Below are 23888 nucleotides of genomic sequence, written 5' to 3' on the forward strand. Positions count from 1 at the left end.
AGATTTACATTAATTTCATCTATTTTCAGACTCTCAGCTGTTAGACTACTAGGCAACGCCATCTAGTGATGCTAGCCAAAAAAAGTCATGCTCCATTCTTTGTAGGAAAGAACCACTCTTGAAAAGGTTTATGCTTTCAAAATTCATTTTTGTGGAACCACAGTATGAAGAGGTGCAAATATTTCAGTACTCATGAGCATTTTCAAATTGGCAGCATTAACATAACAAAACGGCCTGAGCTATTTTAGTTATTATCCTGAAGTAATTTACAGAACTGACAATATAGAAAATGAGCTGAGTTAATCACATCACAATTTTACAATGTGCACACTGTGTAGTGTTGATATGATATTGGGATACAGTGCAAAGCCCAGTAAATGGCCTTCAGATTTGGAAATATCTAGAGATATTATTTGTATGATAAAATAATTTACCTGATTTTTGAAGATTTCTGTTTGTGTGTGTAAAATACCTGATGAAAAATGCTACCCCAGTGTTACAATTTCAAGGAAAAAGAAATCCCTCTGTGGGTTTAAACTTCCTTTTCTGTGAGGTGGAACCAGTCAGTCATCTGCTGGTGATAGCTGTGAGCTGTAATTAGCTTCTGGTGGAAATTGCCAGCAGATGCAACTAAAAGTTTAAGTCAATTGGCTCTGCTTCCTCCTTACAAGAAAACTGGCGTTTCAGGGCTGCATTCCAGCGTGATGGATCTTAGAAACCAAAGCTAATTTGACAAGAAAGGGAAGTGTCCCTTTTCCTGGTCCGCTTTAACCCTGAACATGCTGCATGTTCCTGCCAAGGATGTATAATTTTCTTCTTTCCTTTTGTTGTTGTTCTTTTTTTTTAAATCCCCAAAGAAAGTAGCTATGACTATACAAGAAATATTCCACTGAAGAAAGGCCAGTGGTTAGTCCCAATTACTGAAATCACAGCTGTGGAGATGGGAGAGGGAAGATGCAAAAAGTCAGAAACAGTGAATGAAGGCAGCATGTGAAACAGGACTTGGAATAGGAAGCACAGCAAGCTTAGGGACGTGAAAAGCCATGCAAAATCCTGAAGCACCAGTACTGCAGCTGAGTACACACTTGGTCTGAACCACCGGCCTGTGACAGTTCCACACTCTGGCTGTATCACACTGCACCTTTCAATGGTTCCACAGCAAATGCAGCATGGCTATTTGCTCTCACCCTGCTTCCCACAAATTTCCTGCATCTGATTAACATTTCATTATTTCACCATTCAGGCTTTATCAGCCTGTAGTGGTGTATGGGCTGCACATTCTTGTGACCCATCCTGATCATGTCCTCCTTCATATCTGTTGTAGTGGATAGCGAATGTTCAGCCACGACAAGTAATGGGCATTATTGCTTTGCCAGCTGGGCTTTGTACAAGCCTTGCTGGGATTTAACTTCCTTGTATCTAACTCCCAGGGATATTTGAAGATCTCAAATAGTGGAGTAACGTCACTTCCCCAAAGCCACCATTAGTTTGCAATGACCACATCTAACACAAAGTGTTTTTCAATGAGAGGGTATCTATTCACTGAATGTTGGAACTTCTCTTCAGAAATAAGTTCTTAACAAATCAAATAAACATCCACACCTCTGTGTCACTGTCACACATGCACACGTGCCTTATTGAACCAGGCAGCATGAAGAGAGGGTTTCTGCAGGCTGCCTTTCAGCACCCACTTTATCTGTATATAACAAAACCTAGCTGATGATGTCTTCAGACTCACCAGAAAGTGAAGTGATTTGAGATATGTGAGAAACTCACATGCAAAACATACTAAATACAGCACTTACACAAAAGCCTAATGGAACAATGAGGAGTTTTGTCAAGCAGAAACTCAAGCAAAGTGGCCGTTTTTTGACACTGGATAGACTGATCATGTTGTAAACTACTGGAATTATGAAGATCTTGCTACAAAAAGAATTATATTAGTGACTGTTTTGATGCATTCCCTGAAGAGACATGCAGCAACAGCACAGCAGAACTGCCACAACCACTCTCACTCCAGCTGCCCCATTTATGTACAACTCTCTCCTGTAACTATCTTTGAATACTCACTTTGTAACAGGTCAGCTTCTCAATAAGATACGTTAAAAAGGGGTTATTTACCACCATTTTTCTAGCAGATTAACCAGAAAAAACATATGTGCACATGCGTGAGTATATTGTCTTCACACAGTGTTGGATTTTTCACAAGGTTTAAGAGCACTCTTAATAATTTTATTTCCTTTAAAAAAAGCCCATTTTAATATCAAACCTTTTCCAGTACGCTAGATGGTTTTAGCTAGATGGGATCCCTTCCCCTCCAATTAAGAAGAAAAAATCTGGTAGATCTAATCCTGCCTACAGGATAACTTGCTCTTTCTCCTGTTTTTTTTAAGGCTAATCCTTACTACTTAATTATAAATTTAGTGTTTTGCACAAAAATGGGATCTTTCTTAAGTGCTCTTCTGTTCTGTCTTCCCCTGAACTGCAAAGCTGTTTACCAAGACTTTTATCATATCTTTCTTGTTAAATAGTCATTTTTCCTATTAAACAAGCAAATAGAACAAATCCTGATTTCCTCTTAAAGTAGTGAAAAAGCAAAGTTTCTGCCAAAAATCCTACACAGCCAGGATTGTTAGCTAATGTACCTTCATGGCTCTTAAGGCGAAAGCAGTTGCACCACATAGGAATCCATCCAGGAGCTGAAACTCTCAAGATAAAAGTTCTTCAGAGGTAAATGAGCAAGACATTAATACCTCTAGCTAGAGAAGCAGGTAAAGCTGGACTCATCCCTAGCTCAAGGATTCCCTGAACACTTAAGTGCTGTGGATAGCCCCCTGAGAGGGTCCATTCCCCAGCAGGGGTGGCAGGACACAGAGCCAGCCCTGCCTTAGGTCTTTCCCGATGGAAAGCAGGCAGCACGAGCTGTGTACAGCACCTGCACCACCCTCTGCCTCTCTCAGACGCCACTCACACAAACCCCAATATCGTCTTCACCCAAAGTACCCATGTGGGTAGAAGTATGGCTCACAGCCTTTGCTACTCCTTTTGAGATCTCAGCTCAGTTTCCATATGCTTGCTCTTTTCTAAAGGCAGAACAAAGAGAATATTTGGCTTTAAAAATGTCTTGGAAACTACAATGAAAAATTGCATGACAAGTGTACAGCTTTAATTACATCTCTCAAGGGGACGAGATAGCATTTCTGCATCCCCATCTTGTCTTCTCTCTGCCCTGGAAATCCGTAACATGATCAGAGGTACAAATGTTCGTATTTGTAGGGGGGAATATGACCTACATTACATTCCTAGCAGATCTTGTAAATAACAGGATGTAAAGTCTCACGGAATTAGTTTACATTTGAAACATTTTCAAAATATTGTTTTAGCTGGGTATAATAGACCACCATAAGATGTGACACACAGCAAACACAGGGCTGCAATTAAACAGCTGGCAAACAGCCAGAAAGAGATAAAGGCCCAGGCTGTCACTTGCTAGACAATATATATGGCTATTTTGGCAGCCAAAATGAATGTGATAATTGAGCCATGACACATTAAAAAGGCACACAATTTCCAAGGAAAGAGTTCCTGAGCACTAAACAGGGAGCATCTATAGTGTGCTTACAGCGAACGGCAGTTTACGAGTAATAACAAGACCAGACTGACGACAATTCAGCAGTGACAAGCCAACCTTGGCTCATGCACTGCACCACTGGATGCACTTATTTATCAAACACAGAAATACAGTCAAGCCCACCATGGCCTTCAGAAACAAAGGGGATCTGAAGAGTGTGGGCACTGACTTGAAATGTTTCTCTGAATGGTTTTTAAAATAACAAGGATTTTATACAGTAGCATTTCTATCTCCAGAAGTCACAGTGACTTGATTTGACTTCCAATATCCAGAAGATGCCCAATTGATATAATTCAGTTTTAAAATAAAAATACACAGTAACACATGAAGAGTAAATAACTCTTCAAAAATCATACTTTTTCTAGAAGGAAAAAGGACTGTTTTGTTCAAGACATGAAGACCCTCAACACTGAGCAACAACAGCTGTGTGGAAAACAAAGTGCAGGAGCTTTTCAAGTGTTTCAGGGCATATTTTATCTGATAACCTAAGGATACAACACACAAATGTAGCATATAGACACAGTTTTAAGTTAACACCCAAGAGTTATATAAAGCCTCCTAAAATGTACTCCATCAAATTAACATGCTGACATCAGTTGCATTTCCTTCTTGAGTAAAGGACTTGAAAGCCTATACACTGTCAGCCCCCAGCCCATTCATTCACTAATCTCCCACAAAGTGTAGGTACTTCATGATCTAAAATTATGTTCATATGAAAGGAGGCTAAATTTAGGCTTTGTTATAGGAAAATCCCTATGAAGAGTTTACTTCCAGATCTTCGTGTAAACTTAACCACATTAGAAGTGTATTCAAATAAAGAAATTTTATGTGTAGCTTTGCCAATCAGAAAGTGCAGTGCATCAAGAGAAATTACAAAAAGTGTAAGAACCCACTTGTAGATCCATTCACACCAGTGACATCTCAGAAGACATAGCTCTCCATAGCACCAATACCAGTGAACCAAAACTGACGTGAGGGATACTGGCAAAACTTTTGTAAATGATCCCCTGTACTAAGCATCAAAGAAACAGAGGAAAAACTTTTGAGACATTAAAACAGGGTCTCTTCAATGTAAATTAATTTCTTTTCTCAAACAGAAGTATTAAAATGCTCTAAACCATTCAGATTTCCTCAGAACAAACTCCCTAGCCACATCAACCAACCAGCACAGACTTCTAAATCCAACCATCAGAGCAAAGTGGCATTGCCATACTGGGCCAAAATAAAGAATCAGAATTGATGCTTGACTTTATACTAAAACCAGCACAACTTTGATAATTACATAATCTACTTTTACAGAATTATCTTTAATGGCTGTGATAGTAACTTCATTAAGTATGAGTAAAGGAAATTGAAAGGCTTAAAGATGAGGTCAGAACATGCACTTTTGGCTGCTTCCTCAGGAGATGCATCAAATATGTTATTCATGTCTAAGGAAGAGCAGACTCTTGAGGGTAGTTGCAGCGCCCAAAAGAAAAATGAATTAATGACACTCATTTTTCTAACTCACAAATTAGAAGAAGCATAAGGGGACGATTGCAAAAATAAATTAGATGACCCTCATCTGAAAATTTCATACTATTGCATGCAGAAATGGCATGTGAAATACGGTGAATATAGTGCACTATATTCACTATATTCAATATACTTCCTTAATATGTAGTGAAATACATTAAAGAAGTATAGTCTTAATTTTTTTTTGTCCCCAATACAGCAGCACACACACAGGCATATTATCCCACAGGCTCTATCAAGTGATGTTTAATGGCAGCTGAAACAAGGCAAATTTACACTCCCTTCAGAAAAGGATTTAAACACACACAGGGTTTCCTGGAAAAGGTGAGAAAGGTGGGCTTTCTCTGACTCAGGGCACAAAGCAGAAAGGCAGTAATTAAAAAAAAAAAAAAGTAGAAACAGAAGAGGAATAAAGAAAAGTAAGTCCCAGTTATTTAACATACCTCATATACTTGCCCCTTGCCCAAACATCCTATGAAATCTCAGTAAAAAGGGGGCTTTTTCATGGATCTTCTATCCAGCCTGATTGTGAACAAACATTTATGGAAACAGTTTCATGGAATTAAATTGCAATCAAAAATTAATTTTTCATATAGGTTAGGAGAAGCTAGGATGGGAAATTGGTTTAGGACAAGAAACAAACACACTTTAGCAGCTTTGCAGTACGAGAAACTTCAAGGACTGTGAATAAAACTGTGTCAGGCAGAAAAGACTGAGTAACTCAGAAGAAGAGGAATAGTACAAGTAGGTAGTTTATTTACACCTACCAGGGAATCAGACAGTATTTCTCATTATGGCTACATTAACTGAAATCAACCTTTGGCCCCCAGTAATGAGCTGTAATTGCAAAAGAAAATTTGGAAATACAAGGAATTATAAGAAAACTTTTTAATCTTCTGCTGCATAGAGTAGTAGCTGTAAAAAGGTGTGTCCCAGTATAATGCAAAGTACTAATCCTCCCCAAAAAGCAGAATACCCTGGAGTAGATAATAACATTCTCTGCAAAGTAAATCCTCTATTTATTTATATTCTAGCACAGTTTCCAAGTGTTTACATTTATTCAGTAAGCCAAAAAATTACTCAGACTTTTTCTTTCTTTATTTTTAACATATAGAAGAATGGCAAAGCTCTGAGCACCTGAACCATAATTAAATCTAGAACTCATACAGCAGCATGGAGACTACTACATAAATTAACTTTACCTGCCAAAAGAATTAATAATATCAGGAACAACTTACTGCAGATTTCAAAAACGAGAACAGAAAGGTTTTATAGCAAAGTTTCTGTCTTTCAAACTTCCCTCAGGAAAATCTTTTCCCCCAAATATCTATTCCAGACTCCACCATTTAAATTTTAGAGGCAAGGAAAAAAGCTCAGAGAAACTAGTGACAGACTGAGAGGTGCAGTGCCCATCAGCACAGGCTCTGGAGTCACACTACGAGCAGAGCATGGCTGCACCACCAGCACACTGGGCCCAGCACTGCTCCTCCCAGGAGAAAGGTGCCCTGGCTTATTGCTGCTCTGCTGGCTCTGGAGCAGAGCTGGGGTGCCCCAGGAACATGTTCACCCCTAACAGACTTCTTAGGAACACATGCAGCTGGTGCAATTCTCTACTGCAGTTTATCCACCCACCTAAGACAGACAGCACAATGAGGTGATTCTGTGTCCTGCTCTGCATCCAAACTGGAGAAAAGCCAAGCTCTGGCTTGCACCTAGCTAAGAGACTGTAGTTACACACCCCAGCAGTGCCAGGATGACTCACAGTGCCTTGCACTCTGCCAGATGACTTTGAAGGAACAGAGAGTTGCATATGGAAAGCACAAGCAGATGCAGCACAGCATCTCTCAGACACTTGTCAAGCATTCATTGCTTGTGGCATCTACTGCAAAGCTAACCAGAACCGACCCCTCAGTCTGTGACCAGCAACCAACTTCAGAAAAAGATCAACAGAGCTACTTTCAGAAATAACATTCAGGGCACTGCATGAACTGCTCACTGCACAATTCTTTGTTTTGTTTTTTTTTACTCAGGCTTCAAAACCCAATGGCTCTTTCAAAGTTAATATACATGGAACTCTTCTGGGCATAAATGGATTTGCACTAAGACCTTGGGCAATACAGTCTGTCATAATTACCTGTTCTTCACACACTTTCAAGAAGCAGAAAACCAAAGTGATATTCCTATATTGGTGCTTTTTCAAACAGCACTCTTATCTTCCCACCTCCTGAAACCAGCTGCTATCACACTGGTGGGCACGTGTCATCTTTACTGGAAAGCTGCCCAGCCTGGATGGATGATTTTAGCAGAGAGGTATCCAGCTTATCTCAGGTGTGGGGAGAGGTGTGTTCACTGTCATTCCTGTCTCCTTACTCGCATGTTTGCAAACAAAAAGAGAGTGCAAGCACAGCTGAGTCTGACAGTCCAGATAAGAGATTTTATTTATATTTATTTTTCCAAGGTCAGAATCTGGGAGTAAAGAAAAATTAAGCACATCAACTTGCGTTTGTCAGAAAAAAAAGCAGAGTTATCAAAATCTCTCTTACAGTCCTGCCTGAATGAAAAGCAGGCAGTAGCTGTCTACAGCAGAAATATCAAGCACAGCTTACAGAGGAATTCAGAGGCAATGCAAACAGCAAAAACAGCATCCAAAAGGATGAAAAGTCATTTAACAGAGTAGCACAGTTCACATCTCCCTCCATTTCCTCTATCCCTGACCCCACCCTCTCTAATTTCTAGTAAGGTATACTGGTCATTGTACAGGAATTTTGCCAGAATGCCCTTTATATCTGGGAGAACCACATGGTGCTCAGCCTACAACAGCTGTTCCAGCATCGACAGCCGCTACTGTTAGCTTGCTTTCTAACTGGTAAGAAATTATTTTGCTTCTTCTATTCCTAAAACAAAAAAATCCCCAAGCAGATTTAAAAGAAAACAAAGACTTTAAATAACGCTAGTCTGCAGTATTACCATGAAAAATAAACCAAACAAAACACTTGAAAGCAAAATGCTTTCACTGCATTTGTTTTCAGAGAACCTTGAAAGTAACCAATTTCTCCACATATGGATCTATTTAAGGTTTGCTACTCTGTATTATCAAACAAATCACTGTTTTGTTTTGCTGATGTCCCTTTCACTTCAGAACCTTTTTTCTCTCTTAAAAAAAATAGTTGTGGTGTGTTTGCCCTGGTATAACTAAGTACAATACCTGGAATTCTGGCTTATAAAAAAAAAGGAAGAAGCAAACCAAACCCAAAATACACAGCAGGCAAGTTGCTACTGCAACTCTTCACACTACCCCAGCAATGCAAGACTCTGTGGAAGAAGGGGAATGTGAAGCTAGGCACTACCTAGGTGTATAAAACTGATATGGATATCATACAAAATCTCTACTCCAGACAAGAAACATCTTTTCAGCCACTGACTGTGCTTCAAATAGTTCATCATGTGAAGACCACCCTCTGAGACTAATGTTTAATCATGCTTGTAGAATTTTAGGTTCTATAATATTTCTACCTTTTGTGTAAGAATGTATACCACTTGAGCAATGCTTAGTGTGCAGTAGGCTGTGCTGTGTAACTTACTTAGATCACTTAAATTTGCTTCCATGTGAATACAGCTCGAGTGTTCAGTGCAAGGTGATTCTAGTCTCTTAAGACCTCTCTTTGCATTAGTTCTAAAGAAATCAAACCAAAACTCATTATTTTCCTTCTAAGTCCAACACTCTGAAGAGAAAGCTGGGTATTTGCATAAAGGTACTGGTTCTCTGGGCCCTCAGGGTGTCTGTAGAGGTAGATGATGCTAAATCTGTAATGTCCAACTACAACTTCTGCCATTGATATTAATGAAGTAGATATAGATATGCCCTAGGTATCTATGAACAAGTTAGGGCAGGCAGTGGTGCACAATGACAAGAGCTCTGTGTCAACTAATCATCCCTGCACCACTTCACCTGTCCCCCGGATCCTCCAGCCTGGATGAAGTCTTTTATGTTGGGACACCAGGGGGAAGGACAAACACCAGCTGAAGTGTTACCAAACCCCAGGCAGTGGGGACACAGTCCTTTGTCAGAAAAGGTGTATTTGGGGAGGAATCTGCCCATTGTCGGCTGCAATAGCAGCCTTCACAAGCAAGAATCATCATCAGCTGAACACCTCTCCTATTGCATAGCTATCTATTGAAACATCTTCCCAACCCCACTAAAGCCACTCTGCTCAAAGCATTTACAGCATAACTGCTTTACTGAAATTGCAAACAAAAATAGCTTTCTGCTGCTAACCTTCCCTTACAGAAAGGAGAGCACCCATGTTTCCATTTATCCAATGAAATCTGACCAGCTGATGCTCTACTGATTCACTCTGTCACATTTTGGTGACTTCCATGTCTAGGCTTCAGAGTGAGGTGATAACCTGAGGTCAAACCTAAACTCCCTAACTGAACTGAGCCAATGAACTGAGTCAGCACAGATCGAGAACCCTTGGCTTTCTGCAGCAGCTGTACTGGTGAGCCAGTCACAGTGCCCGTGCTGGGCACGGCTACCTTTGCTCAAGCTAAGTTAAACAAGCTCCCAAAAGACAGGCTGGCTTTGCACTGAATGAGAGCCTTAATTTGCTTACTGATTTCCAGCCCTGCCACTGAAGCTACATGAAGGGTTTCTGGCAAGGGCGGAACTCACCTCCTAGACAATTCGTTGTGAATCCCTGAGGCTGGCCTTTAGCTTTGCTGTCTGTTCTTTGACTTTGCTGGCTACCTTCCCAGTGCCTGCACCCTTCTGCATGCCTCAGAGAGGAACTACTCAAGTTTATAGCAGCATTAACTCATCAGTTGGAAACCTGCCAGGCTGCTTACATTTTCACTACAATCATTTGAGCTCTGATTCCAGAGGGTGCTTTGAGACAGGACCCATGGTCACAGAGTACTACACAACTGCTTTCTGATGTGCTTGGATCCATGTGGGGTCCAGGGCAGGATGCATTAGTGCTTGCACAGCTACTGCAAACTGCCTCTGTGTAAGGACAGAAATGCCCCTCGCTTTTTTTTAGCTCAGTGCCAGAAATACTTATGTGCCTGTGGAACAAACACAGAGAACCCAAGCACAGAGCATATGAAGTATCAAAAATCAATATCTACTGCAGACCTACTGTGCTATTTGTTTCTCACAAAGGTGACACAATTCTAGAGAACTGAGGACACATGCCTAGTTTATTTCAAGTTAGCAGAAGGTGACAACTTTGTGCAATTAAAGTAGGAGTAGGTAACAATTAAAGCCAGAGTTTGGGGGTGGAGGGAGATGGATGGAGGGGAATAATAAATCAGCAGAAAAATCACAGGACATTTGCTTTTTTTGACTGACAAGAGCACAAAATCTGTGCACTTCCAGTGACTTTCTAAATAATTGTTGCTGCTGCCTTCCTTTCACATTTATAATTTAAATCCTATATAAATGCTAGTTTGGCCAAACTGGTCGTTAAGAGGTCACTTTAGTCTATTTCCTGCTTGAAGCAGAATCAACTAAACTGCTCCCATCAGTCCTTTGTTTCTTAAAAACCTCTGGCAATGCAGACTCACCACCTTTTGCATGCTGTCTTTATGTCCAGATACTCCGACATTGGTATTAGGTCTTCATTACGGCACCTGAAGTTGCTTTTCACAGCTGGACAAGCAGCAATTGCCTTATTTCCTATGTAAATTTCTTCTATATCCGAAGATCTTTTCCTTTCTTTCCTCCTTCCTTCAGAGCACAGCATTCTCATGTGAAGAAGCTCCTCATCCAGTCTTTTTGTCCCCACGGATTTGTGCAGCTGATTATGTGTAGTAAAGCGCTGTACCTTGCAGTTCTCATTAGTAAATTACACAATATTTTTAAGGTCACTTCCTACATTGCTCCCATCACTTAGCATTCTAGTTCTGTCCTCCAGTGTGCCTACAACCCTTTTGTCCCCACTGTTAACTCCAAATGCAGTATTTATATGCTCTAGTCCAGTATCCTCATCAATAAGGAAAACTTTGATTACTATGGACTGTCAGATGGTCCTTTATAGATTCTCACAACCTGAAAGTGGAACATTGCTAACTACAGGTCACTCTGGTGTTTCATCAAAAACAACAAAAAAAATCTTACCCCTCCCTTGTTTCTGAAAGAGATGCTTACAATGGTAGTTTAATCATTGTCAATTAAACTTGTACTGAGTTCCTAAAGGGTTTGGCCAGTCTGTTTTACAGTAAGTGATATAAAATGAACAACTGCTCCAGCCACAGCTCTGAACCAGGTAACAGTACAGTGCACTCTCTGCAGAGGGAAAATTAATCCAAATTAATGCAAGCAGGCTAGGACTCATTTATCACCAGCAGTTACTGGCATCAATGTAAAGTTCCTGGATAGCTTAATGGTACACATGCCCCTGTCTGAGATGGCAGCTGGATATCCCTGCTCCTGCCTACCCAGCCCTAAACTCAAAAAATATGTTCAAGGTATTTTTTTCATCTGTGTATTACCTGTCTCAAAACGTTCCACATCTATGCAAACCCAAGTTACACCAGCTCCAGAAACCTCCACACATCAGTTTTATAGGAAGTAGGCAATTTTACATAAAGGGTTTGATGCTGTTTAATTGATTCTCTTGTATTTACACTTTGTTAACTGAAGTAGGTGTCCCAAAGTGTGTAACAGTAAAGAAATTGATACACAGAGACAGCCTGAAGGGAAAGCATTCAGTGCTAGGACCTTGCTGCACAAACTAAGTATTACAGGCTGGCAGTGGTGAGCAATGCACAGTTTGAGTGTAAAGCTAAGAAAAAAAAATACATATACATGGCATATTTTAGTCAGTTTTATCACAGAGCCTGAAGTGCCTCTGTACAGTTATACAAATGGATATCCAAAAAGCAGATTTGTCCTTAAGACTAAGACCCATTACTTGGCACTTTTCACAAATTTTTGCACAACAATGCCTAAAGAACTGTTTAAAAAAATGGTGTTTCATTCTATTGTTTCCAGATAAAACTCAAGACATAATGAACATCAGTTCTTTAACACCAGTAGCTGAATGAAAAGTGTTTGAACTATTTCTGCAACTGTAAAGTAGATAGACTACCATTAATTTTATTTCTCTTTTCATTTTGACAATAGTGTTACCAAAAACTAATGAAATATCTATACAATCTTTGCACTAACACACAGATTACAGAGCAGGCAGGACAGTACTGTGGACACTGCTCACACAAGTGTCAAACCTGCAAATCTGAACTTACTCCCATAAGTAGATATGTTGATTTATGTTGCATAACTCTCTCTTAATTATGCCACTGAGAATACTTGCATGAAAAATTCACTGTGTGGGGGCTGATAAAAAACCTTGGTTTATAGCTTGCAGGAGGTCAATACTAGCAGAGGGGAAAAAAACCCCAAAACTTGAGGTATTTTAGTGAGTTAGTGGATCTGTCATCTAGTCTCAACTGAAAAGAAAGTAATTCAAATATCCTGACAATTCAAAACATTCAGGAGTTACACAATCTTTCACTATTGCATTTCTTAAATGAAAGTATATTAAATAACAATACACTCTGGCTCTACTTAACACTTCAACATTTCACTGAAATGCCTTTCTAAATTTGCATCATCCCTCTTCCTGAAGCAGTTTCACTCACTACCCTCAAATAAGGTAAAAGCCACTTTGTAACATAAAGGTTGCTACTACAACGGGACAGAAATACAAAAATACCAGACTTCTGATTGCTTTCCTACTCTGACCTGGACTATAACCTTCTGGTTAGAAAAAAGGCAGGAAGAAGAAGGGAAGAAAATGCTTAAGAGAACAGACAAAGCAGAGATGGGCAACACTAACAAGTAGAATTTCAATATTCATTTGAGAGTTACTTCAAACATGTTTTTAGAGGAGCCATGAACCCTCTTCATTGTATTTTTCTAACTGTGAGTTTCTGTATAGGGAAGGAAGTGATAGAAATAATCGTGTGGGTTGTATTCTCGAAACTATTCTGCAAACTTCAGCTTTCTTTTCATGTAGAATGCATTAATTGCACTTAGTGGTGACAAAGTGCTGGGTAGGGAGAGACATAAAAATAAAAACCATAATGTAAGTGTCACAAGATACATTACCAAGTAGAGTTTGGGTGATTTTTTAGAATTTTGCTTGTTCAGCTTCAGGACAAGCTTTTGTGGACATACTCTTAACATAACTATCTCTTACACACCTTAATTAACTGCTCTTCTATAGGGAACCATTTAGTGTTCATAACTGGGTATTCACTGCAGAGGTGGAAACTAGAAAAACTGACAATTTTTATTTTCCTCACTTGGATTCAGTATTTAGTACTATGAAGACATTTGCCCAATAAGAAATTAACAGAATAAACACAAAACTGGGGGACTTAACACCAATCTGAAAAGTCAGCAGCTTGAGTGAAAAAAAAAAAATCCACGTGAAGACAGGCACACACTTGTGCTACTGTATAAAGGCCTGCTATTTGATTGCATGCAAAATATTCTTTCTCCTGATTTCATAAAAGCAACAGAATGCCTGACAAAAGGGAGATGGAAACTTACTACATTTGAGAGACAAAGGAATGGATTGGCTTATTCATATCCTGGTGTGTGTGGCAAAAAGCTTTGTGTGAACAATGCCTACTCTGAGAGGAGAGAGGAAAAACCCAACAGAGTTCATCTGAATCACCTATTTAAACCATTTAAGCAAACTTGGATTATTTTTTTTCCTTTTTTTTTTTCCCCTCCCTGGGGAGCATTACAGAGTAATCACAAGAATCTGCTTCACTTTCTGACTGAAGCAGTCACCTCCGTGGCAGAACTGGAGCAAACCACAGCTGTGCAGTAACATCTTCAACAGGCACAACTGTTTGCAGAGTAAACATTTGCCTATAACCTTACTGCAGACAGAGTATGTTAACAAAAGGAATGCTTCTATAAGCTTAGCTGCAGCACCTTCCTCCCAAACACAAGGCTGCATTAGCTCAAATCCAGCACTACCTCTGCACGTGGACGAGCCTGCACCACCAGCACAATTGTTCATTGCTCCTCATTGTTTCAGACAGCTCAACTGAAAGAGCTCAAATTGCTGGTCTGAGGAATACCTTCACAATATTGCTTTAAACACACACTGCAGTGCTCCCACACTGATGGAATAACAAGCACAGTCCGACAGTTACAAACATCTGGATACATGGGTCCATCACTGAGGCAGTAATAGTGTTCGCCTGCCAGGGTTCTGCAGGCATTCTTCTTTGTGTCAAACTCCAGACCCGGTGTTGGCAACACTCTGCAGGGTGGAATTAGCCCAAGATGTGGCAGTAATGAAAGGGACAAATGCAGTTCTTAGGAAGCAGAAGAATCCTGTATAAAAACAAACCCCTTACACGTCTTGCTTCCATTTGTTCTCAGTCCACATACTTCGGAGTGTTATTTTAAAATACACAATTTCAAAATGAACTATTCATAAACCATCAACCTATTTGCAAGTTTAGGAAAGGTTACAAACAGCAAAATCAACTGCCACCTTTTGTAGCACTGCTCAAGAAACCACATTAGTATGTATTAGCATACAAGGCCTGAAAATAAATAGGAATCAATATTGTAATCCCTATTAAGGAAAATCTCTTTCCAACAGACCTATAAGGTCAAGCACTCACTAGATGAGACAGAGGATGAGATGGAGCAGGGAGCCTTTGGGGTGATCCAAACAGCTCTCCCTTATCTATAAGTCCCATTTCCCAGCAGCTACAAAGAAAGCAAGTTGTTTCTCTGACCAGCACTCCCAGGCATGTATTTTGCCTGGCTTTTCCACTTTACTTTTTCCTTTTAAACCACCTGCTATCAAATATCTGATTTTCAGTTTAACAAAGAGAAGAGATTAAAGCAAATTTACAGTGCAGAATATAAAAGACTTACATTCTCCTACTTGCCCAGGAAAGATGCACTATTTCAACTCACCGCCTTTTAAACCACATGAATTAAGCTCTGAGTGGATACACTGGTGTTTGCATTCATTTCCTGCAAAGTTTACACTAAAGTGGATTTGTTGTAAAATTGGTTGTAAACTATAAACTAAGCTGACATGAGTGTTATTGAATTGAACTTCAAAAACTTTTCCACAAAGAAGAACAGTATTTAATTTAGGAATGGAAATGAGTAAGAGTGAGCAAAGAAAATCAGGAGTGCACATTTTTGTTATTGTAGATCAGCAGGGCAGCCAGGAACAGCTAGAGGAAGCTGCTATAAATCACAGCACCCCCGGGAACAGCCCCCACTTGTGCCAGCCCTAAAATCCAGGAAATCCAATGACCATTGGATACAGCAGCGCCCTGCTCCACCTGAGCTGCAGCCTCCAAGTTGGGCAGGTCACAACAGCAGCCTCAGACATAACCTTAACTACAGAGCACTGACCTCTGATCTAAACAGTTTTATGCTATGAGCTGAAAATAGTTATTCCAGATATGTCAAACTTATTTAAGAGCATCTCTGCAGCCCAGATTTACTATGCACTATGTACAAAACCTTTGCAGCATTTACCTGAGTCTGTAACAGTGGGGTTTGGCACACTTCCACACCTTGAAGTATGTATAAGTGTTTGGCCATGGTTTGAAACTGAGCTGCCTAGGAGCAATAGGGCCAAGATCTTTTTAGCTTTGCTTTATGCTATTAAAAGCACAAAAGAAATTAAATACAGCACACTGCATCAAGTAGAACAGCTTTGAGTTAAGCCAGCAAAAGCTAGAAAAAATGGAATCGGATACCTGTCCTCTGTTTACCTATGCATCCTAATGCTATGGTGTATGTTGGACAGTAATTGACTTGTTTCAGGCTTTTCTGTTGGACAGAAGAAAACATGAATGAAAGCAGCACTTAATTTTTCTACCATATCTTTAGTGGCCAAAAACTGAATTTAATTTTATTGCTTTTGATGCTTTATCTTTCTCAAAAATCACACCAAAATCACAGGAATTTAGTACTACTGCATGTTAAAGAGTAAAGCTATCAGCATTGAAGATATTAAAATTTTTAGTTGGTACCCCCGAGATGCAGCTCGCATTCACTGCTCACAAACATGACAGCATGATACACGACAACATTATTTTTTCAACCATTCATTGTCCAATTAACAGAATCAGAAATCAATCTTTACTGTTGAGACAGGCAAGCAAAAAACTACTGTTTAGCCAGTTTTACTGTGCCTGTCATTCTGCTATCTCAGTGCCTAAAATAGAAGTTAATGTGCAGCCCAGGCCGGCTCAGCATACCCAGGAACAAGGCTTTCTTGGGGCTCTGGCATGTTTATAAAGCAGATGTTATAGCAATGGATGTGACTTTGGGAAAAACAACTGCTGGGGAAATCTACAACTCTTTTGCGTGACAAGCACAGTGCAGCCAGTCAATGTTATTTTAAAATAGCTAAATTAGCCTTGGCTCACTCCAATGGGGCGACTCTGGGCAGTTGTATTGGCAGGTGAGAAGGGGCAGCAGGTATCAGTATTTAACATGATATGAGAGAGTTCAACGTATTTTTACTTGAGTATTTGCACCATATCCTGTTAAAGGAACATTTAACATTTTATGTGTGCCATAACTGCATTCTAAAAATTGCTAATTTTTCATTACTTATGTAACTGAGTAACTAGAAGGACTATCAGCATCCAAGAACATTAGTTGCCAGTTGCATTCTTGTGAAGCTTGCAACATGTGAACTGCAAGTGATAAGGGTGTGCTCCAGAACTCCAGAAAGAGAAACAACTGTGCATGAAAAACTGTTTATGGAAGAACTTAGACACAAGGTTTTTATTTTTAAAGCACATGCAAATATGCCCAAATTATACAGGCTTTTAAATGCTTTGGGATTTTTTACAAATTCTTTTTCTTTCACAAGAAATATAATAAGCAGCATTCTGCTGCTCGTTGCATGATTAGCAATGCAGAGGTGTCATCAGCCTGCTGTTTTTGTCTGTAGCCTAACCTGTGCTACTACACCCTTTAAGAAAGTAAAAGTGTCAGCTGTTTCTGCACGTAACACACAGCTGCATTAATAAGTCAGTTTCAATGGAACAGTAAATACTCTGGGCACCGAAACTCTGTTCAAACTGTTCATCATGAAAATCCAGATCTCCAGTTACAGAAGCTTGTTTCTCTTGTAGATATTTTATTTTATTTTATTTTGCAAAAGGTAAAAATGCAGTCATCATGAAGTTGTTACTGAGTAAATCCACTAAATTCCTCTTAAAAATACCTATGGGAACAGAAGCATTGACTTCCTCATTGGCAAAAAACCACATTTTTTCCTGCTCTCTGTAGGAAAGAAACTTGAATAATTTTAGACACACTGGGGGGTTTTCATCATTCTCAATAGCATTCCTGGGCATCTGGCTGTACCAGCTCACAAGCAAAATGCTCTGCAATACTCTTGTGCTAATATGAGAGGAACACGCTTTCCCAGGGAGCCAAGTATCAGACAGTGCTGCAGAGTGTGAAAGCTTCTCTTTCTAAAAGCTGTAACTTGCTGTACCCAAAACTGCTACAATTATCTTTTTGGCAACTGTAAGCAAAGCATCAGAGTTCTATTTCATTTAAATACTTTCTCTTCTACCATGCCCCTTTGATGGTCCAAATATAAAGCGCGGGACCAACACAGAATCTAGATCCCAGTAATTTATTTAAAATTATCTAAAGCAGTTATTTAAAACCAAACCAAACTCATCTCCCCACAAAAAAAAAAAAAAAAAAAAAAAAAAAAAAAACAAAAAACAAAACCCTAAACAAATAGAGCCACTGACCCTGCATGCAAATACATCAGACTGCCACAGGCAATACGCAGCACAGTCCTCAGGACAAGACGCCTTCATCACAAATTCAATAAAACACTGCTCTGGTTTAGTCCCTGCGCTCATGGATTAGTGAGACAGAAGAACAGCTCATATTTTACCAAATTCACAAAACACCCACCAAACCTTTCCAGCTATTCAAAAGCCAAACAATTCCAACAAAGAATCAGAAAGCATTTCCAGCATTTTCTTAAAAACATGTACAGGGCTCACTGTTACAGGAGGTATTAAGATACCTTCCAGTTAGAGAACTTACTGAGATGCCTCAAATGAAAGCAACATTATCTAAAGCTAGCTTTACTGCAAATTTGAACACTGGATGCTCACAGCTAATGAGAATTTCATGCATCCTTTAAACAAAAGTAAAACATGCAAAAGATCAAAAGAAATCAGCAAACTGTGCTACTATCTATTTTTCCCACAGATCAAGTGCTTCAGTTCCAAACCATCACTTTAAAACTAAATCAATCACTCAGTCTTCCACGCTTAAAATTTCTTTTTCTAAAACCCAACGGAAGTGCCTCCCAAATTGGGAACTTTTAAAAATATTCTTTATCACAAGACAATTTTGACCAACAGACACATAAATTTAGAGGCAATACTTCAGTTTATCTGTTAAACAACATACTAAGAGAAAGCATAAAAAATCACATGCAGTTCTTTACTTCAGAATGAAAAGATCACTCTGGAAACTCAGCACTCAAAAACCCAGTTCAAACTACATGCAGACATTAAGTTGAAATCTTCAGCCTATTTTGACATTCATATAATTAATGTTTCACAAAGGCAGTAACCAGCTATGAACAACAAACTGAATAGATTTTACTGTGCACATCAATCACTAATGACTACACATCCAACATGCAGACAAAATATCAAACTTCAGTTTCAAACGTTTTGTATGCTTGTTCAATCTGCTGTATGCAATTTCTGTCTAACAGCCACCCGTGGAAAACACTAAGTTTGCCTTTTGTTAACCTGAGCACATTAATTTCCTACCAGCGACCACAATTTTAGAAGCCATTACATACCTGCAGTTAGGAGGAGGATCAAGGGTTATTTCAGCTAGCTCCTTCTGGATTCTGTTGGTGAAATGAGAACAGACACAAAGCATTTGAGATAGTCTATAGAATAAATCAGGGAATTACACTGCCCTCTACCACCATGCAGTTAAATGCAAGATTGGCTTTGCCTTCAGTAATGCTAACATGGCTGCTTCCTCTTTGTTCTCAGAGGCATAACCCAAATCCCACAGCTGAGAAACTTTGCAGCTTTTTTCCTGCTCCACGCTGTATGTAAACAGAACACTTACAGCAGGGCTGGGTAGAAATCTCCCACAACTATTCATAAAAGTAACTCTTTTTCACATCCGAGCACTTTTTACCAGGGAGATTTTCTTTTCAAGCTAATATGCAAATGAGGCGGGGGGTGGGGGGGGAGCCTGCACAGGCAGATTTGACAATGACTTTAAACCAGAGCTACAGGACCTGTGACTGAGGCTCAAGTGAACCGTGCTGGCAGCAGACACACTCTTTTCACAATATTTTACCTACTACTTTGCAGTGTGTTTAAAAAGTGGATTTGCAGATCTGCCAGGCTGTCTCTGTTACTGGAATAATCTCTCTGGATCAACTCTCCATACCTTCTGCTGCCTTTCCTCCTGCAACCTTATACAGTAGCTGTATTTATGTGATAAAAAGTGATACCATAACTTGAAATTATCTGTGTGTAACTTTACTCTATCATAAACACTAACAAGGAGTTAAGATCTGAAAAATGAGTACTGAAAACTTCCTGTCAATTTAAATTTATTCAGGTACATAAGAGGTGCAATTTTAAAATACACATTAAACTCCTCTTAAAAATATCAAGTAAGACTTCTCTTCACAAAAGGACCCATATGAGCAATACTGTGAATTTCTTGCAAATAGCAGATGTTAAAAGATGAGCTAACAGAAAATGCTCTGGATGTCCTTGTATTAATACCAGTAAGTTCAGCCAGCCTACTGAACTATCCCAGATGCATGGAATTAGACTTGCAACAATTAAGTGAAATAAAACAAGATGGGAAAATTCTGTGTCAAAAACCTGTATCTCAAGCTTGTCAAATAAAGACAAATTACAAGTGCTACATAGTAGTTGCAAAACTTTTTTCTCTTTGGCCAGTTCTATTTCAAATGTTTTTTTTAACAAGCTCAAAAGTCATCAGAGCCACACAGACACTCTCTGCAATAATTTGAACATATTTCAAAAAGAATTTACTAAGTTTAAGTCCAATACAAAATTACTAAAATATTTGTAAAACTCAGAACTACAATACTCATGCTGAATAAGCAAAATTTGAAGCTACTACAGCTATTTTACAACTTTTCCTGCTACAGGATACTTGTAAATGTTTGTAAAGAAAACCAACTCCAGAGAAAGGACTGGAAAGCTATGTTTCATCTCCAAAGACGGCTGGAATTTAAAGCTTGACTATTTCACACAGCTGATCTTTGAGAAAATTACCAGAGTATACATACTGAGAGCCAGACTGCCAACAAACTTACACATAAATAAAAAGCAACTAATATAACTACAGAAGGTTTCTGAAGATTCTCTTATTTAAAGGTAGAGGCTACCTGTAGAACGTCATGGCTTAAATCCACAGATCCTAAGGGAGAAAACTCACCTAAGTTTCTCCCAAAAGAATGGCAGAATGAACCCATTCCTTCAAGGTGCGTAAGGCGCTCCTGTGCATCATCATGAAAAAGCTCTCATAAGGCCCAGAGAAGCCACTGGGGTTTTATGACTTCTTTAATTAGACAGCATTGCCTGTCATCAGTCTACAGACCATAATAAAATACTCCAGGAAGACTCCACCCTATACCAACCAGGCATGGAAACCTAACTCAGAGAAAAGTGCTGAAGCTCTCTCACACATTTTTGCAAATGTAAAACGTACCTAGGTGTTCCCCTGCCAGTCAGTCTGCAAGTTACCAAGTTCTGTACCAACTCTTCAAAGGACATTGGATAGGTCCGGGTAACTGGTATGGATTAATTAAAACACTGCTTAGCAGGCTCCTGTACTACCCAAGTTGACAGTTCACTCCCTTTACAAGAAGAATCCCTCTGCCCTGACAAGGGCAGTGCAAGTACTGTGGGTACAAATACTGTGCAAAAACACTACAGGATGCTTCACTCTCCCCTTTACCTTTTTGCACTAGTAGATAGCTTAGCAGTAGTTTTGCTGGATAGTTTGGTGTTCTTCTTCTGCTGGGTGGCAGAGGGTTTTCGTTCTTCTTGCTCTTCAGGTTCAGGTGCAGGTGGATCCCTCTGGTCAGCATCTGAACTACCACTGCTGGTACTTGGACTTTCATCATCTGACCTCTGCCTATCACTGGACATCGTGGGGAACTTTTTGGGGAAGGAAAAGAGGCAGAGTTAATATACAAGGAAGGACTCTCTCTTGTCATTCCCTAAGTTCCACTGATCTCTGCCTATCACTGGACATCATGCAGAACTTTTCTGGGGAAGAAAAGAGGCAGAGTTCATACAACTGGCAGGACTCTCTCTTGGTATTCCCCAAGTTACAGAAAACTTTGAATAGGTGACAAGTCAGTTTCAGTGAGAAATTAATCAAAATATACTTCTTTGTTTCATACCCAAGGGCTGGAGTTTGACAGCTACAAAGCAATATTTACACTTCTGAAAATACAGATATTTCCAATTTTTAAACCCACTCGCATTTTTTTCATACTTTAAACAATATGCCAATTGTCGACTTTGTTCTAAGGCATGAGACAGATTTAGCAGGGTACTTAGGCAATGAACATTAATAACTTATGACACACTGTAAATAACAGACCTCACTGAAAATGTTTTTTAAAAAGTCACTAATAACCTGTAAATATTTACACTGGAGCAGAGCATTCTATTGGGTCCAAATGCCAGATCCCCCCTCTTCCCCTCTCTCCGACAAAATACACTGCCAGTAACACTTGGGTTGATTTCAGATGGAAATGTACACTTGCTCTGGGCATTTAAAGGGCTGGCACGGGGGGGACGAGGTTTGCTTTTTTGTTGGTGGTAGGGCTTTTTTAAGGAAGGGGGAAAGCCCCGCGATGCATTTAAAGCCACTGGGGTAGCAGCAGCCCCGGTTATTTACATGGCCAGCAGCGAGAACTGCATTTGGCCACCACAGAGCTGCCGGAGGGGGAAGAAGCATAATTCAAACTGCACCTTCTGCACAGCTCTCCCCGCCGCCGCTCCCCGCGCAGCTCCGCCAGGCAGACCGACATTTTTCCGCCGATCGGGAAAGGCGGGGGGGGAAGAAGGAGGGGGCTGCCCCGGCGGCCGGGGGGGCCCGAGGAGGAGCGGCGGGAGCTGCGGCACGGCTGGATCCAGGCGGCCGCCCGGCCGCGCTTTGTGGGGAGCGCCAGCCCGCCTGGGCTCGGCTCGGCTCGGCTCGGCTCGGCTCGGCGGGCGGCGGCTCGCCCGGCCCCGCTCCGCACCGTGCGTGTGCACCAAGTGAGGCGTGAACTCGGGCCGGCCCCGCGCCCCCGGCCGCCGCCAGGCAGCGAGCGCCGAAAACAAGAACAAAGCTCCTCTACCAGCCCCCCCGCCTCCTCCCCGCCTCCCCCCACCGCGCTCGCCCAGCCGCCGCGGCGGCCGCCTCGCCCGCCGCTCCCTTACCTTCGCCGGCGTCCTGTCCCGCTGCTGGGTCGGAGGGGCGGGATGGCGGGGGGCCGGGCCGGGCCCGCGGCGCCCGAGGAGGGGACGGAGGCGGCCGGGGGGCTCTACGGCGGCGGCGGCGGCTCTGTGGCCGGGCAGTGTGGAACATTGAGAGCCGGAGCAGGGGGGGACGGGGGGAGGCGCGGTGCGGCCCCGCGGCCGGCGGGTGGCGCTGGCGGGCCCCGCTCTGCGGCGCGGGCTCCCGCGGCGGGCCGGGGGGCCGGGGCGGGGGGCGGCGGGCGCGCGCCGCCGAGCGGAGCGGAGCGGAGGCGGGGAGGGAAGGGGGCCCGGCCGCCCCCGGGCTCCCCCCGCCCCGCCCGGGCTCCCCCGCCCGCCCGCGGCCCCGCCGGAGCTCCCGGCCGGCGGGGGAGGGGAGAGAGGGCGCTCGCTCCCGCCCGCCGGCCGCCGGGGTGCGCGCAGGCGCGCTCCCGCCGCGCCGGGGGCGCGCGGGCTCCGGGCCGGGCAAGGACAAAGCGGCGGCCCGGGGATGGCGGGGGGGAATCGCCCCTCGACGGCCTCTCCGGCCGGCCGGGCGGCGCCGCAGGCGGCAGCTGAGCCCGGCTCCCGAGGGCTCCGGCCCCCGCCCGCCGCGGGACTCGGGGCCGCTGCCCGGCTGCCGCGGTGCCCGGGGGTCGTGCGGTGCCCGCAGCCCTCGGCCCGCCCGCCTCACACCTCACGGCTCGGCCCGCGCAGGCACGGGAGCACCGCGAGTGCCTGCCCTTGGCACTGTGTCACGCGTGGGGCTGGCGAGACACCCGGCACCCTGCAGCCCTGAACGGGAGCATGCAGCACCGAACCGGTTCGTTGTTCCGCGAGCAGCCAGCGCACCAAATCACTAATGTTTCCAAGAGGAACGGGGATAATTGGTAGGAACTGTGGTGTCACAGAAAGCTGGTATGGTCTGGAGATGTAGTTTGTTTTCTGGCCCATCCCAAAAGCACAGTGGTGGTGTGCACTGGAGCAGCTTCTCACACTGCCCAAAGTAATCCACCACTTTAGAGAATGTAAATACTTCAGTCTTAGAGCCTGATCACACTGGCATTGAAATCCAGTTTCTTTATAAAAGATCTTGTCTATCTGTGGAAAGTAGACGAGGTTGAAGTAGTGGATAACTGGCTTCGGCAGAGAAGAAATTAACAATTACTCTAAATGTTTGTGAAATGTACATGAAATCTCAAGACTGACAGGTGCT

The 23888-nt window shown here is 42.0% G+C and overlaps 1 protein-coding gene across 1 annotated transcript in view; it reads right to left on the reverse strand.

The window, feature by feature from the left end:
* The window catches only part of UBE2E3 (ubiquitin conjugating enzyme E2 E3), a 53017-nt gene extending 30158 nt beyond the window's left edge, over positions 1-22859 (reverse strand). Inside the window, exons 1-3 of the mRNA XM_056496673.1 lie at positions 22658-22859; positions 21177-21379; positions 19015-19065 (exon numbers count right to left, since the gene is read on the reverse strand). Coding sequence (XP_056352648.1) covers positions 19015-19065; positions 21177-21370 — 245 coding nt within the window. The 5' untranslated portion in view covers positions 21371-21379; positions 22658-22859. The remainder of the gene's footprint in view (positions 1-19014; positions 19066-21176; positions 21380-22657) is intronic.
* Positions 22860-23888: the final 1029 nt, after the last annotated feature.

Source organism: Oenanthe melanoleuca, chromosome 7 (genome assembly GCF_029582105.1).
Source record: "Oenanthe melanoleuca isolate GR-GAL-2019-014 chromosome 7, OMel1.0, whole genome shotgun sequence".
NCBI classification, from domain to species: domain Eukaryota; kingdom Metazoa; phylum Chordata; class Aves; order Passeriformes; family Muscicapidae; genus Oenanthe; species Oenanthe melanoleuca.